This window comes from Solea solea, chromosome 2 (assembly GCF_958295425.1).
Source record: "Solea solea chromosome 2, fSolSol10.1, whole genome shotgun sequence".
Taxonomy (NCBI): domain Eukaryota; kingdom Metazoa; phylum Chordata; class Actinopteri; order Pleuronectiformes; family Soleidae; genus Solea; species Solea solea.
The window spans coordinates 32,219,270-32,240,507 of NC_081135.1; the positions used below are offsets into that span (position 1 = coordinate 32,219,270).

A 21,238-nucleotide genomic window follows, 5' to 3' on the forward strand; every position below is an offset into this window, starting at 1 on the left:
AATGACAACCTTAAAAGTCTTTAGTCTGGGTTTAAAATGATTGTTTTTATCTGTTATTCATTCACTTATTAGGTACCTGGTGATTTCATTAAAAGTGTTGTTTCTAAAAATGTTTGATAAAGTTGTTTTGGCTAACATTTAATTGAAAATAAATATATTTATAGAAATCTATGTTGGATTCTTTTCCTAGTCACAGTTGGAAAAGCACAGGTGTAAGTAATTAAATGAATGATTACCCTCCTCACTTTCAGGGTGCTATCAAGTGACCAGAACCATGTTTTTTATATGTTTTTATTGCTAAATTACGTGTTGTGAAAGAGACCCAAAGACCTGTAGGTGACACAAAGCAGGTAAAGTGCAAATATTACTGTGTAAATTGGCTCTATTTTGTTTGTTGACATGTGCATGATTATGTTAACCTGTGCCTTTCCATAGTGTCAAAATCTTTGTAATGAAATATGTCTATATATACTGTTAAACGTGTAAAAATAACAATCAAAAGCACATGTAAATCCATCCAGTGTGTGTAAATCATTGTCAAACAAGTGCGGACTTTATCATTAATGAAGGTAGGGGTTTACCTGCAGCCTCCATTAAATAGAGCTCCAACTGGTCGTAGTTGTACTAAGTTGTTGTGAAAGAAAACTATACTTCTGTACTAACTAACATATAGTGTATGTTTATACGCTCCAATAGTTAACAAAATGCCCCGGGCATAATCTCTATATCATTAGTGCCCCCCCACAAACGGTAGTAATGGACTGTCCCATCACTAAACTGACCACAACGGACACCTACACTAATTGTACAGGTGATGAAAACACGTTATTGAGACACAGTGAGTGAAGTTAACCTTTTTAAAACAGTTAACACAAGAAGAAACGCAACTGGAACGTTTAAATTTGAAGTTGAGCAGGTGGTTTAGCACAGCTGCTAAAAGTTTTGAAGGAGTTATTGCGTCCCTAGCAACCAACGGCACAGCACAGACAGAGGTTTGGTCAATAGTTTTCACAAATGTCGACAATATGAGTTCGACGAAGAAGAAGGAAAAACGTCCTGAAGGTGTGAAAGCATTTTTACTACAAAACTCACTACAGGTAAGTTTACAAACAGTACGGAGTTTAACATTATTATGACATGACGTTCGTAAAAAAATTAAATGTCTTCACATTGATATTTCCCCATGTTGTTTTAATGCTGTATGGTGTGTTCTTTTATGTAATACAAACTTCATTTGTGTGTTAAACAACAGCAAGGACAGTTATATAGTGAAGACGAGCCATGGATGGAAAACTATCCGTTTTCACTGGGTCTCCCACGGAGACAGAAACCTCAGGACAATACAGCCGTGGAGAGTGAGTTAACGATTTACTTTAACTATAATATCTCTGTATCACCACGACAGTGACTGTATTTGTTCTGTTCATCGTCTGTTTTACTATAAATCTGTGCTATACATGTTACTTTCCGTGTGTTGTTTATATTCTTGGGTTTGTCTTATTTCAGTGCTTATTCAACCCTCATTTTGTGTGTCACTTGTCCACCTTTGACCTTCTTGCAGCTTTACCTAACATACATTTTCAATTTAAAAAATATGTAATTTGTTTTTTGAAAAAACGTTGATTTATTTAAATTAATACATTTGTTTCAAAATGCACATTTATTGTATATCTACATATAGTTAGGGGTGGGAATCACGGGGTACCTCACGATACGATCATATGACACATGGTCCACGATACCAATAATATCCAAATTCTGTTATAATCAGTTTATTGCAAGACAATTATTATATCTGTGTAACTGAAGAAAACAAAAAGTCAGTGAAAAGTTAAAAGTGCAGGATTTCTCCATTTATTCACCACATAGAGAACAATGTGCATAAAGTCTATGTATTGAACGTGGATGGGGCATCTCTTAACGTAGCTTTCCACACAATTATCCCTCTTCTTCAGCCAGGTAACTTCCGCCCCATATTTCACTCATTCATTTGAGCAGCACAAGTGAAAATTGGCAGGAACTGTTTACTTCAGAGTGTAATTTGTTAATTAAAATATAAATATTTGCCCTGGCGTACCGATTACCGCATTGCACGAGGAAGGACGACGACATATATCACCAAATCGATCTTATAATAATAGTAGTAGTTATGTTATGTATAATTTATTTGCTATACTTGTGTTTTAGGACATGTGCTGACAAACTGGTCAGGAAGCCCTAGTATGTGTCATAGCAGAGGCCAAAGCAGAAAGGCAGTGCAGTTTCCCAGTGCAGTGCTGCTGAAGCAGAAGAATTTCCGCAGAAATGTGGTTAAATTCATCTGGTGAGTTGCACCGTCTTGACATTTTCAGTTATGTATTAATCACTTTCCTCCATAGTCTACAGGATCTGTCAGCACAGGACGGACATGCCTGAGATCACAATAATATAGTAACTAACTAACTATTCTCTTAAACAAATGAGAGGATGGATGTTTCTCCTTATGATACGATATTTTGTCAGAGAGGAAATGCTATGTGTGTTATAAAGCAGAAATAAAACATTCATAGAGACTCCATTTTCTTTTCTTTTTAGTCAGCAGAAGGAGGAGGAGGAGGACAACAGCGACTCAGCGTGTGGCTTTTCAGATTTAACTGCACAAAGTGACCGTGAAATGGTGAAATGCAGCACACACTTGATGGAAATGGATACTTATATCACCTGTGTTGTGTTGTTGTTGTGTACACGGCTGTAATGGAGAGATTGTTCTCATCATTCTTTGGCATAATCCCTTCAAAACATTTGATGTGGTAGCCTTTATCACTGTTTTGTTTTGCTGGTCTCATTGGTAACAGTTGCTAGGTTCTGTCTGTCTGTTTATTTCTTCTTTTAAATTAAATATAAAAAAGCTGCATACATTTAAGTGGCTTTTTAACATTTCTGTGTAGTGGACACACTTGGCACGTAAACAAGAGAAACTCAGGTACACAGAGTTTTCTAAGTCTTTGGTGTTTTATGGCAGTTGGCATCCATTACTGCAGTCGTCTATTTCTCTTTCCACTCCTTTCCTTTTTCTCACATGCACCAAAACGTCCATCACACAAAGCCCAGGTTATACTTTATGAAGTTTTCATTATCGAGTAATCTGCATTGTAATGAAAAACATCTTGTCACACATTGGTGTAAGTCGTTACCACTGCTGAGTGTTCTGTTCTGTTCTGTTCTGTCAGAAATATAAGTACTACATTGAGCACGGCATAGACTTGAAGAATGTGGCTCCTCTGGAGGTTTCTTGGCAGGAGAACATTCTGGGAAGGCTCCCCTCCCACCTGAGGAGCCTGAACACACCACTGGAGCTGCTAATCAATGAGATCCACAACGACTACATGCTCAGTGTCAAGACCGCTATCTGTATTTACTTTACTTACCTCCAACATTTTTAGTGACTGAGTGTTGTAATACGATACTCTATGTTTGAATATCCTTTTTTGTTCTTATGTGATTTTAGTAAAATACACATTCAGGGATCCAGGAGTAAGTAACAAGGACAGAGAACAAGATCTGCCCCCTCACAGACTCGAGTAAGTCAGCAGGACGTGAAGGAGAAATTTGCATGTTAATCTTTTGAGAAAATATTCAGTAGTAGTGAAGCATGACTTATGACGACAAGGTCATACAGACACTCTTGTGTTTTCCTCAGTTCAAGGAACACCTACGTTATAATGAGCAGTGAGTGGAAGCCTGTAGAATGATGAATCATTTACAGTATTTTGCTGGAGTTCTAATGTTGCTTTTCATTATCAGACTGGCAGTGTTCCCAAAACCGTGGAACCAAGATTTTGTCTACGCACAAAAGAAGATTAGAGCTAATCTTCACTCTATTAATCCCACTATGCTGCAGATGCTATACCTTTGGCATGCCTCTTACAAGTAAGTATGCTATGGTATATGTGTGTGTATATATATATATATATATATATATATGTGTATATGTGTGTGTACGTGTGTATATATACATACATACATACATACATACATACGTATGTGTGTGTGTGTGTATATATATATATATATATATATATATATATATATACATACATGTATATATGTGTGTGTGTGTATATATATATGTGTGTGTAGAGATTGTATTCGCTTTGAGCAAGTTTGCCTTTTTAAAATTACATAAATATTTAGACAATTTAGCCATATCTGAGTATATTTTAGTTAAAAAATTATTTCTTTCATCAGGTGTACAACATTTGACAGGTAGACTGAACACAGACAGTGCCAAAAAATGGTGCATGACATACTTTTATATTCTGTACATATACTTAATAAATACAGTAAATTTATGGAAATTATGGAAACATGGCATTTGTCATTGCTTTTAAGTTTGTGACTCTTCTGTATAATCTAACTAAATATGATTACTGTTTTATTGCTTTTAGAAATATGCGTCTGATAGATGTGCAGGAGTTCCACAGCAGAGAGGAATCGATGGAGCTGTCTGTGTTCCAGAAAACTGTCACTAGACACGTGGAGAATGCCAAAAGAATCCTGCTAAAAGAGTGAGTGAGAACACATTGTCACTTCACTACCAAATTTCCTATTTAAGCCATGGCAAACTATTGAACCGTAACCTAACCCAACCACAACCCAACACATGGTTTTGTAAATCCTATATTAGTATTTACCAACCTAATGAAATTTGATTCTATTTTGCATACAGACTGAACTGAAAACAAAATAACTCAAATACAGTGGTGCAAATGTGTTTCTGTACATATCTGTACAGCATGTACATGATTAATTTTAGGTGTAGATCTTTTTGGGAATACAATTACATGTTTAGCAAAAAAAAAGTCATCAAATACAATGCTCTGTAATCAACACATCATTTCTCTTCAATTTTATCACAGTTATTCTGTGTAGTATATGACTACCTGACCTTCCCTTAACATCATTTTGAAATTGACATTTTCTGTTCTTTATGACAGTTGGATTTCCGAAGTGCTAAACCTTTACTACCAGGGTTCCAGACGCAAGCTGGTGCCTCCTTTAAGTAATATGGCCAAGTTGTCGTCTTTCTTCAACTGTGCAGCTACACTGATGACCTCCATGCTGCAGAGCCTTGGATTGGACTCATTAAGAGCCTACACAAATCTAATTTGCCCCGATCAGGTAAGAGAAAGCATAAAGATGTCAGGCTAATATATTTTATACAAGTAAATATTTGATCGCTGTTCTTTTGCTTTTTTCCTCCTCTTCCCCTTCATAGCGGTTAGGGCAAGTCGATCCACACCCAGTCTTTGTGCTGCATCTGATCCTGGAGGACACGCAGATCAGGTTTGAGCCTGACTTAAAACAGTACGAGGAGGCTGTCATTAACGCCTTTGAGATAATGCTCAGGTCCATCAGCGTGGTGCCTCGTGTGGAAAGCTTACTGTACCCCGAGGAGGTGAGAAGAAAAGTCTGTGTGTGCTTTGAAAAACTGAATAGGTCAGACTGTGTTATGTTAAGAATGGCGCAAAGTGGATCAGTTTCTTAGCTGTACCAGGGTAAGCTATAACCTAATTCACATCTATTTTTGCCTGGATGCACTACTTGTACTTCACAGCCACACTTCCAGGGTGGGAAAACCCTCAATCCCAACATCCTGCCAGAGATCCTTGAGGCCCAGCAGGAGGAAGTGCGTCAGGTGTTCTGGGCCGAGTGTGTCAGGCCAAAGGAGTATGTTCACCAGTATGTCGCACAATATTCCACTCTGGTATCCAGGCAGGCAGAGAAAGATGTGGAGCAGTTCCTCAGTGAGCAGCACTCCTTCCAGGAAACGAAGCAGGAGGTGGTACACTACAAGCAGCTTGCTGACCAGATCCAGTACACTTCACAAGAGGTATTGATCAACAAGGTGGAACTGAATTAAATCTATTACAATTAGAATGAACACGTGTATTCTAGCCGCTGAAGTTAAATCATCATGTTACCATGTATTAACAGTTGTAGGCATTGTCTCATCCCCAGGTTATTTAAAACTAAAGTTTGTTGTGGCTCTCTTACCAGATAAACATAGACGGATACAAATGCTTCATATGTGACAGATGATTATTGCATTTATTTTCTCAGTCACTTTTCAATTCTTTTCTTTTTTTGTTAGTGTTTTGCAGCATAGACAGTTTTTTTTCCAATGCTGGAATAACAGTTTGTCTACTAAAGGCTTTTGAATGTGTATCTGCCTAGCAACGAAGACAATAGGGGTGCCCTTGCTCTCTTTCTCTCTCTTCATGAACTGCTCTGTGATCGGTACTTTTCTTCAAGGTTTGTAGTCTAGAGGAGAAATAGAAGACTAGTTATCTGTCAGATAACTTGATTGACATTATGCTGAAGGGTTATAATGGAATGAATGATCAAGAATGCAAATAAGCCTGCATATCGCTTCTTTAAACAATGTTTCATCAGTCTAGTGTTAGTTATTACTCTGTATAGATCACTGTCTGATAAAACAGTCTCCTATAAGTGACTGAATTTGAATTTCATTTTCAAAGTGATAATTACCGTGTTTCTGACTTCTACTTTCGGGGTTTAGGTCGTACGTCTGGGCATGTTTGAGGTCCACTCTCATAAGGTCATCCGCTCTTTGGTCAAGCATGCTCAGGAGCTACAGCAGAGACTGACCACACGGATGCTACAAAACCATCAGGAAATCAACAAAAAGTTAGTTGGCTCATTGTTTTCACTTTCTTTGATAACATCACGACAGCAGTGTGTGCTCTCTTTACATTTTTGTAATAAGGTCTAAATGTAGCTGAAGCAAGAAATCATCTGAAAGAAGTTTTGTTTTGAAAAAACACCTAATTTTTTTAAGTGTCAAAGCCTTGAAATAAGTGTTTGATCTCATGCAAGATCCAGCTGGAAAATGGAATGTATGCCATTTACCAAATCTACTTCAAATTTTCAAAACACATAAGTGCGATCTTCATCGCATGTGGGAAAACGTGCTCATGAATTAAAATCTATACCAAACGTAATGAAAAGTTAATATTTTGTTCATTATATTTTATTTTCATCATGACTTCCTTTTTTTTAAAGATTTTAGTATTACTATTGGAATATTTCTGCAGCATTATTAATTATTTCATTACTTGTAAGAGTTGTCTCGTGGTCTCTGGATTGCTGTCCATCATGATCCACTTTGACACTGTAACACTAGCTACTGTAACCTTTAAACCTCATGTAACCTAAGCCATCACCTCTTTTGTTTCTGTCACAGTGCAGTGCATTGAACAATTGTTTTCAATTTGAAACCATGCAGCAGCTACAGTAATTTATGACATATATTATGCAGCATGATCTAATCCAGGGTTTGCACTGAACTGTTATTTTTCTCAGTCATGATCTATGTCAGTAACTACTCATCCTTGCATTAGAATATACAGTAGTTAATATTTTAATGATATCTTGTGCTCCATCCCATTTTAAATTTATTACAAAGTAATTATTGAACTGAAGCTTGGCTTGAAAAAAATATTGCAGCATGCCTCAACACAGACAACCAGGGAATTTAAAGAAAATGTTCTTGCTTTAGGCCTGATCACAGACTGTAAATAGGGCCTGGTGTGCTTGTCACAGGGAGCGTGCAGTACACAGAACGTTTTGGATGGCAAACCTAGAGTTGGCTCCGCTGCTTTATCCCATTTGTTCTTTTCGAGGTTCCAAGCTGTGCCATAATAAATTTGTAAGTCTGTGAAATCCATTGTTTTTGTCACTGAATTAATGTGTCTCCCTCTCACAGGCTTTGTAATGAATTTGAGAAGATTGCAGAGACGGCACTGAGCACCCCACGTGACACACACAAACTGATGGAGCTTAAGGTAACCACCTCGAAATTTGTCAAGCAAGCCACCCTTTCTATGCTTGTCTGTCATACAATCCAAGCATTTAGGGATGGAATTACAGATAAAAGCTGCAGCCAGTCATTCTAGACGAAATTTTGTCCTATTCTTTGGTGCTTTTTTTTAATAGGCTGATATAAACCTTATGTGAGAGAAAGCCTGAAATATTTTTGTCATTTCACTCTGTGTTGCTGTGTTTTGCCTCCATCTAGACCTACATCAACAAGGTGAAGACCACAGAGATGCCTTTGTTGGAACAAAGGTTGACCGACTCCATCACACAACTGTGCTTCCTGTTGGACTATGCCACTCTCTCGCCACTGCACATGAGGCTCAACAAACAGACTGTCCAGTGGTTCAAGCGCATGCCGTCCATATTCAACCAACACCAACAGATCATTACTGAAAAGGCAGAGCAATTCCAGATTTCCCTCAAGGTATATGTTTCTAATCTGTTAATTTAACAAATTAACGGACCTGTGTTGAATAAAATCTGGATATTTTTCTGTAAAAACAGTCAAATAGTTAATGTCAGTTTAAAGCGTTATTCTGTAACTATGTGTGTGCTCATTCTAGGTGTTTCGTGAGCACTTTCTGGAAGAACTGCAGAGCTATAGTGCACAGGTGGAGGAGTTTAACACCTTTGGTGAGCTCACAGATTTGAGCAAGTACTTGAAGAAAGCCCAGAATCTTAAAGCCAAACTGGAGGTTGCCATGGAAAAGGTACATCAGAACTTGTAGCAGCCACTCTGTCATATAAAAGCTATGGCAAGTGACAGACCTGTGTAGCATGTTATTTCATGAAATTAAGGTATGTGCTTTCAAATATTTAACCTCTAGAGGGCAGCATTTACTAAACCAATAACAATTCAGTCACAGGAGTCATAAGAGGCTTCATTAGGTGTTTTTCTTCCATTCACTGTCACTCCATTATGTATCTATTCACCATATCTGACCTCTTCTGTCTCTTTTTTTTTTACCCTTATTTTTGTGCCAACCTTTTTACCACTACATAAAGATGAATGTGATAAACCTCGAGGAGGAGGCCTACGGTTGGTCCGTCTCCCAGTATCCACAGCACAAGAAGATCCAGGATGATCTTACACCTTTCCTGCGCCTCTATGAGACCAGCACTGCATTCTTGAATCAGTATGAGAAGTGGCTCCAAGGGCCGCTCTCTGATGTGAACCCAGACAAGGTACATGTACTCAAAAATGACATGCTTAACATGCTACCATACAGGTCCTGAGCTCTTTTTGCGTGGATGTTGTAGGATTATTGTTACTTTAAATAGCGACGGGTCCACCGGTCTACCCCACCTTTCACCTTATGCCCCTCTCGTGGAGTTTAAACTGTAGTTTAAAATTTTAGGGTGTAGAGACCAATCAGCATCCTGATATGTTGTTGTTTAACAATACTAAAATAGGAGGACAGGAAGTATTGTTTAACTGTGTGTGATCTTGGCCTGTGGGAGCAGTCAGAATACAAGTTTTCCTTGGAAAGTTTTTAATACTTACTGAATAATTTTCAGACATGAACGTCGAGTAATGTCTGCAAGTTTGGGTCGGGACGCTTGTATTTCCCTTTTCATGTATGTTGAGAATTGTACACAACAGTGGGAACATCTCCAGAGGATCTAGGTGAGGGGGTGTATCCTTGCTTGAGCACGCGGAAAACAGGACACTGGCCCATTGACTTGCTCCGGAGTTTCTCCTGTTTCTGTTTCACATGATCTCACTCACAGGCACAGACCACAGATTATGCAAGGGGCTGCCAGGAGAATCTCCAGAGAGACAGTTGTGTTCACACATACACAGCTGCTCTGCACAATCTCTGGATTTTAGTGCATGACTGAAAACACCTTTAGGCTGCTAATGAACTGTAATGTGAATTGTATCGTCGATAGTATTAAATTGCAGCACAGTGGCAGACCGGGAAGTGTGAGTCATTCTGAGGCAGTTGATAAAAAATGCTTGGTGTGAAAATTCTGCTTTTCCCCACTTTCCCCAGTTTTCAGATAAGAGAGCACACATTTTGTCTAAGTTGCATTTTTCTGTGAGTGTAGAATTTTTATAAGGTGTCAGGTAGGGTGATATTTCTGCACCATGTGTGCCATTAGTGTTGCTTTGTTACCCTATAAGTGATAGTGAAAACATAAAGCGTCTGCTCTGCGGCTAAAAAACCCTGCAGGGGAGTTCATGTCCTTGTGTGACTGTGTGTAAGAGGAGGTTGTCAGCAATGGTACAGCCGAATCTGAAAAGAAGGCAAAAGCTATATTCTCTGGAAACTTGCAGATTTAGCTTTTATTATCAATGTATTAACAACTCATTTTGTTTGTCAACCATTTAGTTATTTCTTTGCGTAAGGAGAAAGGCAATTTAAAAAGGTCTAAGTACAGGGTTTCCACAGGCTACTTTACTTTTAATGTCAGTTAACAACATTGGGAAGTGTGAATTTAATGTGAGGTCACTATACTCTGAAATGCTTACATTTTACTTGTCAGAAACCATGTCTATAAAGGCACAAAAAGGCAACAATATCCACTTTCAGTGTTATTATTTACACATTAGCAATCATTAACAATGCACATGGTATTATCTCATCTCTATACAATTATCCACGTCTATATACTTTGGTCTCTTCTGTACGTCACCCTCATTGCCTCACAGAGCCTTTTTCCAATCAGTCACAAGAGAGGGAAAGTGAAGATGAATCATTTCCTTTATCAGCTTCATATCCAGCTATAACTGTCAGTGTAATCTGTTACTAACAGCTCTGCGGTCCTGTTATCACAAAGAATACTAATATCATGTTGACTGACTATAGACGCCACCTCATTCGTCTATGTATCTGCCTTTGAATTCTTTATTAACTATTCAAGACAAAAGGTTGACCATCTTTAGAAATCATGCCCATTAGTTAAATAAAAATGGGTTTTGTTTATCGACTGACTAATGAATTGGTCTACCGCTTCATGACACGGTAGTAAAATCTAGTAACCTACCAAGTACCTAATCGGCAATAAGCCAAAACACCATAGCAACCATACTGCTGACGAGCACAATAACTGCTCAGCAGCCATTATTTGAAGCCATAGCACAAGCCCGTCAAAATCAAAATCCTTACTTCTCTTTGACAGACTAGGTTTACTTTTTCTGTTTCCCGAATACATTTTCATCAGAATGACTGACTTCTGCCCATTAATCTTGTTATTTAATTTTGTGTCTTTGTTGAATAAATTACCTCTCGTGCAGGTAGAAGAGGACGTTAGCAATTACTGGCGCACTCTTTACAAGCTGGAGAAAGGCTTCTCTGAAGTTCCCAATGCCTTAAACATTGCCACAACTATAAAGGCAAAAGTAGATGATTTCAAGGAGCATATTCCAATGGTGCAGGTTAGTAAGAATATATGAATAACAATTTATCTATAGAAATCAAAATAACATTGAGTTCAAATGTCTTTCCACTCACTTTCTTTGTTCATACAGGTTTTGTGCAACCCTGGTTTGTGCGACCGCCACTGGGATGCCATGTCTCAGATCGCTGGCACGCCATTAAAGTCGGCTAATGCCTGTGTGGCTCACTTTTTATCCATGCATCTGGAGCAGCACTTGAGCAGCTTTGAAGGCATCAGTGAGGCCGCTGGCAAGGAGTACTCCCTGGAGAAGGCCATGGAGAAAATGGCCAGTGAGTGGAGTGACACAGAGTTTAGCCTGCTGACCTACAGAGAGACGGGCACATCTATCCTGTCATCTGTGGATGAAGTCCAGATGCTTTTGGACGATCACATAGTCAAGACACAAACTATGAAGGGCTCACCCTTTATTAAGCCTTTTGAGGTGGAGATACGGTAAGACATATCAAGATGTGCTTTGAAATGATGTGCCAACTTTGTCTGAAAGAGTAAAATTAATATAAAGTCACTGTTTGAGAGATCACCATTCTATACATTGCTCATTAGCTTACATACTGTAGTACAGACACACTGTCCCAAAAGACAGAAGGCAGTGTTACAAATGACAAAGGTAGTAGTAAATGGTGCATGATAAATTTTATTTGGAGTGAATTTAATTAGGTTTAGTATTTACAAAGTCGTTTGCCCACAGCATCATGGATGGAATCAGCAATAGCTCTTGAAAATCTAATTTGTTTGTGTCACGATTGTAGTCAAAATATGAAACCCGAACCTTTGGAAATCAGTTGTTTCAATTGAGCAAACTGTGTAATTCATTCATAACTTTCCACTTTTTTTTCCTCTCCCTCTGAGTTCAAGCAAATAATAGAAATTCCTCATCATCTGATTTGTGAAATTGCAATTTCACATTGTTGCCAGGCACAGTTTGACACAGGCTTCCCCTGCAGCTTTTTAAAATGTATCGTGGATTATTGGACTAAATGCTAAAGCAGCCTCTGCTTTAATAATGCTAATAGAATTATCTGTCTTGGTGTATGACAGCAGATGTTGCTGCACTTAGGTCAAATAGCACCTTGTACAGAATACACACTGATTTCTTTCTTCTAAGTGCACAAATAACTAAATATCTCCGGTTCTCAAATGCTTTTTTATCTCTAAGGTGACAATATTTAGAATGTTAGTATTCTTCAGTATAGCTGTATGTAAAGTGATATGAATTAACTGTATATTCCTGTCTACATTTTGTATTCTAGGGAATGGGAAGACAAGTTGCTGCTGCTCCAAGAGATCCTGGATGAATGGTTAAAGGTGCAGTCCACTTGGCTTTACCTTGAGCCCATATTCAGCTCTCCAGACATCATGACCCAAATGCCTGAAGAAGGACGCCATTTCACAGCTGTTGACAAAACCTGGAGGGACACCATGAAACAGGTTTCCATGGTAAGATGTTTGATTTCCTTTTGTTGTGTTGTGCCACTTGGGTGTGGATTTATATCTCAGGCCAGTTATTGGCAAGAGAAGTGGAAAGTATTTAATGAGACAGGAATCATACAACTAAAATAAAAAACACGAAATGGCAGTGGTGTTACATTAACATTAAGGTTGAGTACTGACAAATTGATAGTAGATCCTCTAGTTGGATAGCTACTGTTCAAAGCATTGCTTTTTTCTTTTCCTGTTGGTTGAACATTGTTCCAGGAACGATGTAAAGACTGGGCTCCAAAGACCACAATGCTAACATTAACACTCATACTATATAAACACTCATGGCAGCTTCATTTGGTACACCTGTTAGACTACTCATTTAGCACAAATGTCCCATCAGCCAACACACATGGCAGCAACTCGAGGCATTTAGACATGGTGAAGACAACCTGCTGATGTTTAAAGGGCGCATGTGAATGGGGAATGAAAGGTGAATTAAGTGACTTTCAATGTGCCATGGTTGTTGTTGTGCCCTGTTTTGCACGTTTTCTTCAAAAACACATTGATCTGCCGCAACATTAAAACCAGCTATCTGTTTTATTGTTGTTGCTGATTAGTGAAACTGGAAACACAGTCATAAGTGGCCTCAATTGCAAATATAGATCTAAATTCAACTCTGACAGACAGATCAGGCCTGGTATATGATCTACCAGAAATATGAGCTTTTCTACTGTTAGACCAGCACGAAATAAACCTGACAAGGCAAAACTCACAATCATTTAAACAGTCAGAGTGACAGCACAGGGCGAGAGGGGTTACAGATTTAAAGGAGAGGCACAGAAATATCATAAGGTAGATGCAGAAAAGTATCCAGAGAGTGCTAGGTGGAGAAAGACGTTGTGGAAAGAGGAGGAAAACGGGAGGAAAAGGATGGAGAGCAGGAAAAAAAATTGGAGGACAGGAAGTAAGTGTTGCATCAGCCTCCTCAAAGAGTTTCCAAAGGGTAATTGGCGTCCTCAGTAGACCTGAAATGAGACACATCAATTTCAGGCAGTGTCCTCCAGAAAGCCCGGGCTGACTGCGCCATCAAATAGAAATTATGGATTTTGTCTGGAAGGGGCAGGGCCATAGTGAGCCACAAAGAAAAGGAGGTCACCAAGGGACAGGGAGCTTACGCACAGGGATGTGGTTGCCTACAGACCAGACTAATGAGATGTGTGCACATCTGTGGTGTTCACAAATGGTGCTACAGTAGCTTTTACACTCACTCTCGTCCCATGCTCAGTTTCTCAAGTTTAAATACTGAGTTAACTTTACTTGGCTTAAAAAAAAAGAGGGATACTTTCTGTTCACTGGGAAAATTGTCTGACATATTTTCATGTGCAAATACACTTAAACCTAGATAGAAACCAAGGGACTGTAGAGGGAATTATTTGGTGGACAATTGAATCATACAGTGTATCCATAAATATTTATTTTATTGCATTGAAATTTAAATTTTTATTGGTAGTGGTGTGCAGGCATGCTTGGGCGGAAGTTACCTGGCTGAAGAAGAGGGAGTTTACACGTTAACAGATGCCCCATCCATGTTCACCAATAGGGAAATCCTGCACTTTTAACTTTTCACGGATGTTTTGTTTTCTTCAGTTCGACAGATATCGTGATATATCACTACGTGATTGCCTTGCAATATGTTGATTAGCACCATGATTGTGGTATCATGGTATTATTGGTATCGTGGACCATATGCCGTGTATCGTATCGTGATCGTATTCCCACTCCTAAACATCATGTCATTCACAAAAGGTCACACGCATTTATTTCCTCATGTCTTGACTATTGTAATGAACTGTACAGTGACAGTGCTCTGATGACTGTAACTAGTACTGAACACCCTATCTTGGCTGTTAACTGGCATTAGGACTGGACATGAATATGCGCTAATCACCTTTCACACAATACATAGTTAAACCTGCAAACTACATTACAAACATATTTATTAACGCCGTGTGCCTGCGTGTTCATTTCCATCTGCAGATGGAGCTCAGCTTGTGATTCCCAAATCTGTTTTTGGAACTGAGGGTGACTGTGTCATTGTTTTTGCAATCAGAAAGTTTTATGAAGTATGACATTTATTGTGTTTATGTTATTTCCCTGTTATATTAAGCAATTATCCTGTTGTAATCATGGTAATCCCCTTTTCCCTTTATGCTAAGCACTTTGTTGCTTTAATAAGAAAACTGCAATTTTAAGATTATTATTATTATTGTTGTTGTGGTTATTATTATCACCATAAAGCATACATTTTTGCTCTGGAATAAGTGCTATTCTCACTCAGCAGTTATCGCTGAGCTGCTCAAAGCACTAAGGTTTTTTTTAAATAATAAATGCGGCAGCCATCTTCAACAGATTACTATTTTCCTACAAGTTAACTAGTGATAATTTAAGTTACACACATCCTCAAAAGCCATCTTCCGCCATTTATTCTGGTCAGGTGTAAAAACCTGCCCCTAATAACTTGAAAATTGCTGTAGGATGATGTTTTTGTTTGGTAACAAAACTAGTATTCTATAGCTGGCATGCCTACTGTCAGTCTTTTTAAACCTCACATGAACAGTTAACAGTCTCTTTGAGAAGGATTGGACTATATAAATTTTCCTCCACTGGCCATACTAAATTATTGATCACACTAACCCTTCTGCTGTGATGGTAAGCTGCTTCTGTTTAATGAGGCGTCTGATGTCAAATGTCTGATATCAGATGGGTGCGATGTTACTCACAGCTGTTTTTCAGCCATAACAACATGCTCAACAAAAGACTGGAGGTCTCTTGCACAGTCCCTCATTGTTATTTGAATCTTGTACCATATCAGTGATTTGCCCAGGGGCAGTTCTTGAAGACAAACTGACTTCAAGATCCGTTTTACTTTTGTTTTTGTGCAGTTGTAGAAGCTCCACAGTACCAGCAAGTCCCACTCACATACTGTTTTTGCTTCCCAAAAACCGTGCCTGCATTATATTGGTGGGTGCCCAGACTCCACTAAAGTGTTATTTTTATCCAAGCTGCATACTGTATTTAAATGATGCTTGACACTGACTATTTTCAGCACTGTAACTACATTGCCACATATGTTTTGTTCCCCCCGACTGTGACCTAACAAGCATACTACCAGATGGGACCAGAGTGGTTATTTTTTCATTATAACAGAGGGATAATTGCTGTCATCAGAATTTTGTTCATGACTTGGAGCTTCCCCACTCCTGGTTTGTAACTTAAATGAGATGAAAGAGAAGGGGGGAAAAAAGACATACGGTACATTTGGAAATTCATTGGTAATGAGTTTTATTAACAAAACAATAAAAAAAACTGTTGAATAGTAGAAAAGTTATTAAATAGTTTTAGTAACAATTTTGTATATATGATGTATATAATTGTATTTAAATGTTTTCAGCTAGTGATGGGAAATACTGCTTACCAGTGGTAAACTCTGCTGTGGAAAGATACATGTGAAATTCAGAATTCAGAATACAGATTCTTCTTCTGAAATAACCTTCTAATAATCTCCTATAGTTTCTACAGCTAATGATTTTGTACTATATCATGTAGGTCAGTAGTAGGAAAAACATCTGTCTGCATAGTTTTATACAGCATCAAAATCTGACAAATTAGACTTCCTTTCACCCCATGTGTGGCATTGGTCAGCAATGCAAGAAACTGGAATCATTTCAGTTCCTTAATACCAGGGAGGCGACAGTGTTCTTTCCAAAATTCACATTGGGACATAACCAGCTCAACCACTGGGGGCTGCTCCTGATCCACTGATCTTCCTGCGCCTCACAGCATCCACATCTTTACTTCATTTGCCTCCACTTGTTTTTTTTTAATTGCTGTCTGCTTTAATATGTCATTTATCTACTGTTGCATGCACATTTTAGATAAAAACAGTGCCAAATCGATGTAAAAGACTTATTTTAATGAACCTACTTCCTTTTTTTTTTTTTAACAATTCAGCACATCACAGTCTTGCCCCATCTAATAAGCTTAGGGAGAAGAAAACAGTTGACCCTCTTGTCATTTCCTGAGAATTAAAAACCACGCTTTTTAAGATACAGTGCTGCACTGAATGTGCTTTTAGGAAACAAGAAAATGGATGTAGTGTGGGTCAGCTGGAAAAAAGAGGAAGAAATAAAATAAAATAGCTTTCTTAAGGTTTATGCCCTCCCTCAGATGAACACTGTTTATGCCCTTCATTGAAGGCATTTGTATCTGCATAAAAACTAAATTATCACACATAAAACTTGCAGTAGAACATTGCTATCCCTTCAGCGTCCTCATGAATAACTCCCCTCTGGCAGACTAAATGCAAAAATAGCTGTATTATATTGTCCTCATTATAAATGTGTAAAAATCACAATTCTAATAAAATTGATGGAAAGGCCGAGTCACAGTTCATCTGTCAGCCTCCTTTAGCCAGTATAATTGTACGGCCCATTCACAGGCAATCAAATTAGACTTTTTGTCTGTGTATCTAATTCTTTAGCTTGTCCAATGGCCCTGTTTATTTTCTTTTTAGCTTTTTAAAACATTTTAATTATGTTTTACTGATTTCTAGTACAAACCTCTAATAGAAAAACCCACATCCCACATGGTCTTCATTTGTTTGCTACTTGTATTGTGTGGTGAGCCCAGTAGGAAAAAGTTAGTTCAGGGTGACGTGAAAACTACCGCCTCTGCTTGAGTCAACATAAGAAATCAATAGTAATCATGAGAGATGAAAAATAATTATTATCTCATTCTAGACGGGAGATTAAGTGTCTTTCTGTGGTTACACGCCTCATTTTAAGAAACAAAACAAAAGCTGTAAAGGGTCAAAGCAATACAATGATATCACAGTAAAATTAGCAGTAGACATAAGTTGTATTTTCGTAACAACTTTGGTTATTTTTAATTACATGTTGCTGATGCTGATATGAATACTACTAGCTGTCCAGTTGTCGATAGATAACAGTATTATTGTTGGCTTCTTTGTTCACTAAGAGAAAACCCATTAAGTCCTGCTAGATGTTAAATATGGGAGACAAATGTGGAGAATCACTTTATATTGTTTACTTCTCAAGTATGGAGACAAGTAAACACACCAATGTGTAACAACTCTAAGTCTTCATGGGTGTCACTTCTTGCAGTGTTGTTAAATCAAATACATTGTACAGTATTGGTACGGTGGGTTTGAACCTGCAGAGCAACAGGACAAAGATAGATTTTCCTTCTTTGACTCTTCCACCTTCTACTGTTATTAGGAGCTGTCAGCAATAAAAGACAGAAATACAAAACACATGGATTTTGCTCCCCCCTTGCATTTTATATCATTCCATTTATAGGATGACATCAGGCTGCATGCTTCACATGTTTATGTGAGCAGGTTCACAAATTCGCTGTCAAACCTTGAAGATTAGATAGAATTTTTATTTAGGCACTTCCTGGGGCAGAGGATATTGAATTAGTGTGCAGATGAGGTAATATCAGAGCTGAAATATTTCATAGGCACTGTATGGGCCTCTGGTGAAATCTCTATTACAGAGTGGTTGTTGCTAAAGGAAGATATTGCAGTTTTTTTTTAGGGATACCTTCTAGGCAGCAGTAAATATTAATGTAACACAAATGTAAAGCATACACATAGCATACATCTGTTTCAGATGTGTAGAAATGGGATAGGAATATTCTATAAGGAGGATAAATGAGGAAAACTATTAAAGAAACTCAGGAGATGGTAAATTGCAGGTGACATATTGCCAGTCTTCCTCCTCTGAGTTTGAACTTGAGTTCAACAAGCTTGCCTTGAGTACACTAAAAATGCTTATTGTAACGCTCCAAAAACCAAGTGATTTTTATTTTAAAGCAATTATACACCTACACAAACACTGTTATGTGTAGAATGTTCAGATTCTGCCAATAAACCGTTACACACCGGACCTTTTAAAGTCAAGTTTTGTTCCAAGTTCAGTTCAGTTGAGAGCACTTAAAATCCTGTGCTATTTATTTATTTACATAATTAATGCCAACATTAAGTATATCCCTGTTTCATATTTCCCTTTTAATTTTCAATTATACAGGACCCAAACACCTTAAATGACCCACGATGATTATATAATGACACATGAGTCATGTTTAGTTACTGCCTTCAACACATGGAGTAGTCGAAGTCAATCTGGGCCAAAGTCAGTAGCGGTATGGAGGGTTTTGTGTGTGTGCTGACTAAGGAGAATATAAATGTGGGTGAGTGTTAAGCTGCTTCATCCTACCACACGGGCAGGATAATGATTGCTCCTGACGATTCCTGGGATCCTTGGTTTTGGCTCATTGGTCTACTTGCCATTGATTTTTCTTGCTTCCTTCAATTCTGGTCAATAAACCTGGCTTGTATGAACAGCTAAGTTGGACCATAATCATTGTACAATATACATTTTACCTGACAACTTTCCACTTTGGCATTATTATGTATAGACAATATACTCAGTATTACAACATCTAACACTTTCCCTGTACTTTGCATGGCGTCTTTCCCAGCGACATGAAATCTAACAGGATTTACACAGAATACTTAAATTTAAGTATTACAAAGTTAAGTACGCAGAGAAATACTGATGTGCTATACCAAGTAGTAACACCATAGCTTCACAAGATTGCAACCAAATACCATTTAAAATACAAGTGGAACACACTGGGCTCTTTGCACAGGGTCCTGAACTCTGAGTTAATTTACCACGAGATGAGAAAGTTTCACAACAGAAGATTTTAGTTGGTTCCGTCAACTCAGAGTAGGTTCACTCGGAGCTTAGTGTGCACGCCACCATTCTAAAACGATGGCATGAATAGAGCCCCAGTAAGGATTCACCATAGCAACTGCAGCATGGTATCATTTAATATTTATTCATGTATACTTGTGATTAGATAGGAAAGTATTACACTATGTTTCGCGAGTGATAATAATTAGATAATATACTGTATGTATATGTATTCTAGGTATTTTATACATAATTTCACATAGTTAAAGTAACTATGGCATAGCCGCTGACAATGAAAATTAACCAGGCTGTAACTTATTTGAATAATTGTTGATGTATTCTAGGAAATATCATTCAACGTGTAGAAGCTTTATCACCAACATAATGCTGTTTTCATATTCAATTCAATTCAATTTTAATTGTTGATTATTATTATTTTTAATGACACAGATGGTAAATCTCCACTAACACACATCTGAAACACACTGAATATATGTATGAGGAAATGAAACAGCACTAGGAGAGCTCAGGTAGGAGACTGAGAGTAACTCAGGGTTTATTAGAGGAAACCTACTCCTGTCCAGGTTAAGATCACAGACGCAGTTACTTTAGTAACTGACTGAGGTTTAAGTTACCCTGCTTTCTGAAACAGGATGGGGTTATTTCTCTGAAATTAACCCCAGCAGCCATTTTGACAGTTCACAGTAGGATAATCACAGGTGTGAATAATCATATTAATGATGGTCCTCAGTTTCACGGTGCATGCTGGTTCACTGTTACACTGTCCTGACATGAATGAAGTGAATGAGCCATTGTTAATGTGATCAGTAACATCTGCTTTACCTGCTAACACATGTCAAATGGCTGCTGTTCAAAGTGCCCGTAAAAGACATTACTGCATCATTACACACACACACCTGACGTGTAGAAAACTAGTCTCACACAGTCAGTGTGACATGCTAACAACAATGTAAATGATACCAGAAATTTGACTTCAGCTGGGAATAATTCCTCAATTGAAGTCTGCATAATATTCAGTGGTTTCATCAACATGATGGATATTTACAAGTCAAGAAGACAGAATTATACTTTACATGACTCAACAAACAACTTTTTAACCAACTTTTCCAATACACACTGGCAGTAGCTTTTGTCCAGATGATTCAAACAGCTGATTGAAGACTGAAACAAGCAAAACAGATCTAGACCCCATAGATACATGTTGCTCAGATAAAGAATGCATAGATGTGTGTTGCTGATCTGTCTGTTTTACTTAAAACTGTGCTCAACCGTCAGACTGAAAAGCACTGAGAACAAACAACAACAGTCCTTCTAACGTAGTCTGTACTTGTGGTAGCATAAAGGATACTAGAAGATCCGTCTCATGTCATCGCAACTGTTCTGAAACAATCATTATCCTAAACAAACTAACACAGTGATATGTACATATATTTTTTGGACTGTTTTGTGCACTATTTTAGCGCAATGTTACTTATTTTGTGTCTGTATCTGTTATGTGTTTCTACTTGAATTCCCTCTTTTGTTGTTGTTATTTGATGGATGCAGCAACACTGATCCTAAGATGTCCTCAATGGTACAATAAAGTTGTATCGTCTTGTATTGTATCATAAAACTGATCATACAGTGTCATTGCGACAGAAGAACAACACCTTCTGTTCTATCAATGTGTTATTCTCTTGGCTACAGGGAGGCAGATTTTCGTGGTAAAATGACAACTTGATTTATGG

General features: G+C 38.0%; 1 protein-coding gene across 1 annotated transcript in view; it reads left to right on the plus strand.

Moving 5' to 3' along the window:
- Positions 1 to 814: 814 nt before the first annotated feature.
- The window catches only part of dnah7 (dynein, axonemal, heavy chain 7), a 71,143-nt gene continuing 50,719 nt past the window's right edge, over positions 815 to 21,238 (plus strand). Inside the window, exons 1-19 of the mRNA XM_058623008.1 lie at positions 815 to 1,097; positions 1,253 to 1,355; positions 2,188 to 2,323; positions 2,575 to 2,656; positions 3,210 to 3,390; positions 3,488 to 3,560; positions 3,784 to 3,909; positions 4,428 to 4,547; positions 4,977 to 5,160; positions 5,258 to 5,437; positions 5,597 to 5,872; positions 6,563 to 6,690; positions 7,769 to 7,847; positions 8,081 to 8,305; positions 8,445 to 8,591; positions 8,887 to 9,066; positions 11,123 to 11,263; positions 11,357 to 11,718; positions 12,537 to 12,723. Of these exons, the coding sequence (XP_058478991.1) occupies positions 1,026 to 1,097; positions 1,253 to 1,355; positions 2,188 to 2,323; positions 2,575 to 2,656; positions 3,210 to 3,390; positions 3,488 to 3,560; positions 3,784 to 3,909; positions 4,428 to 4,547; positions 4,977 to 5,160; positions 5,258 to 5,437; positions 5,597 to 5,872; positions 6,563 to 6,690; positions 7,769 to 7,847; positions 8,081 to 8,305; positions 8,445 to 8,591; positions 8,887 to 9,066; positions 11,123 to 11,263; positions 11,357 to 11,718; positions 12,537 to 12,723 (2,982 nt within the window). The 5' untranslated portion in view covers positions 815 to 1,025. The remainder of the gene's footprint in view (positions 1,098 to 1,252; positions 1,356 to 2,187; positions 2,324 to 2,574; positions 2,657 to 3,209; positions 3,391 to 3,487; positions 3,561 to 3,783; positions 3,910 to 4,427; positions 4,548 to 4,976; positions 5,161 to 5,257; positions 5,438 to 5,596; positions 5,873 to 6,562; positions 6,691 to 7,768; positions 7,848 to 8,080; positions 8,306 to 8,444; positions 8,592 to 8,886; positions 9,067 to 11,122; positions 11,264 to 11,356; positions 11,719 to 12,536; positions 12,724 to 21,238) is intronic.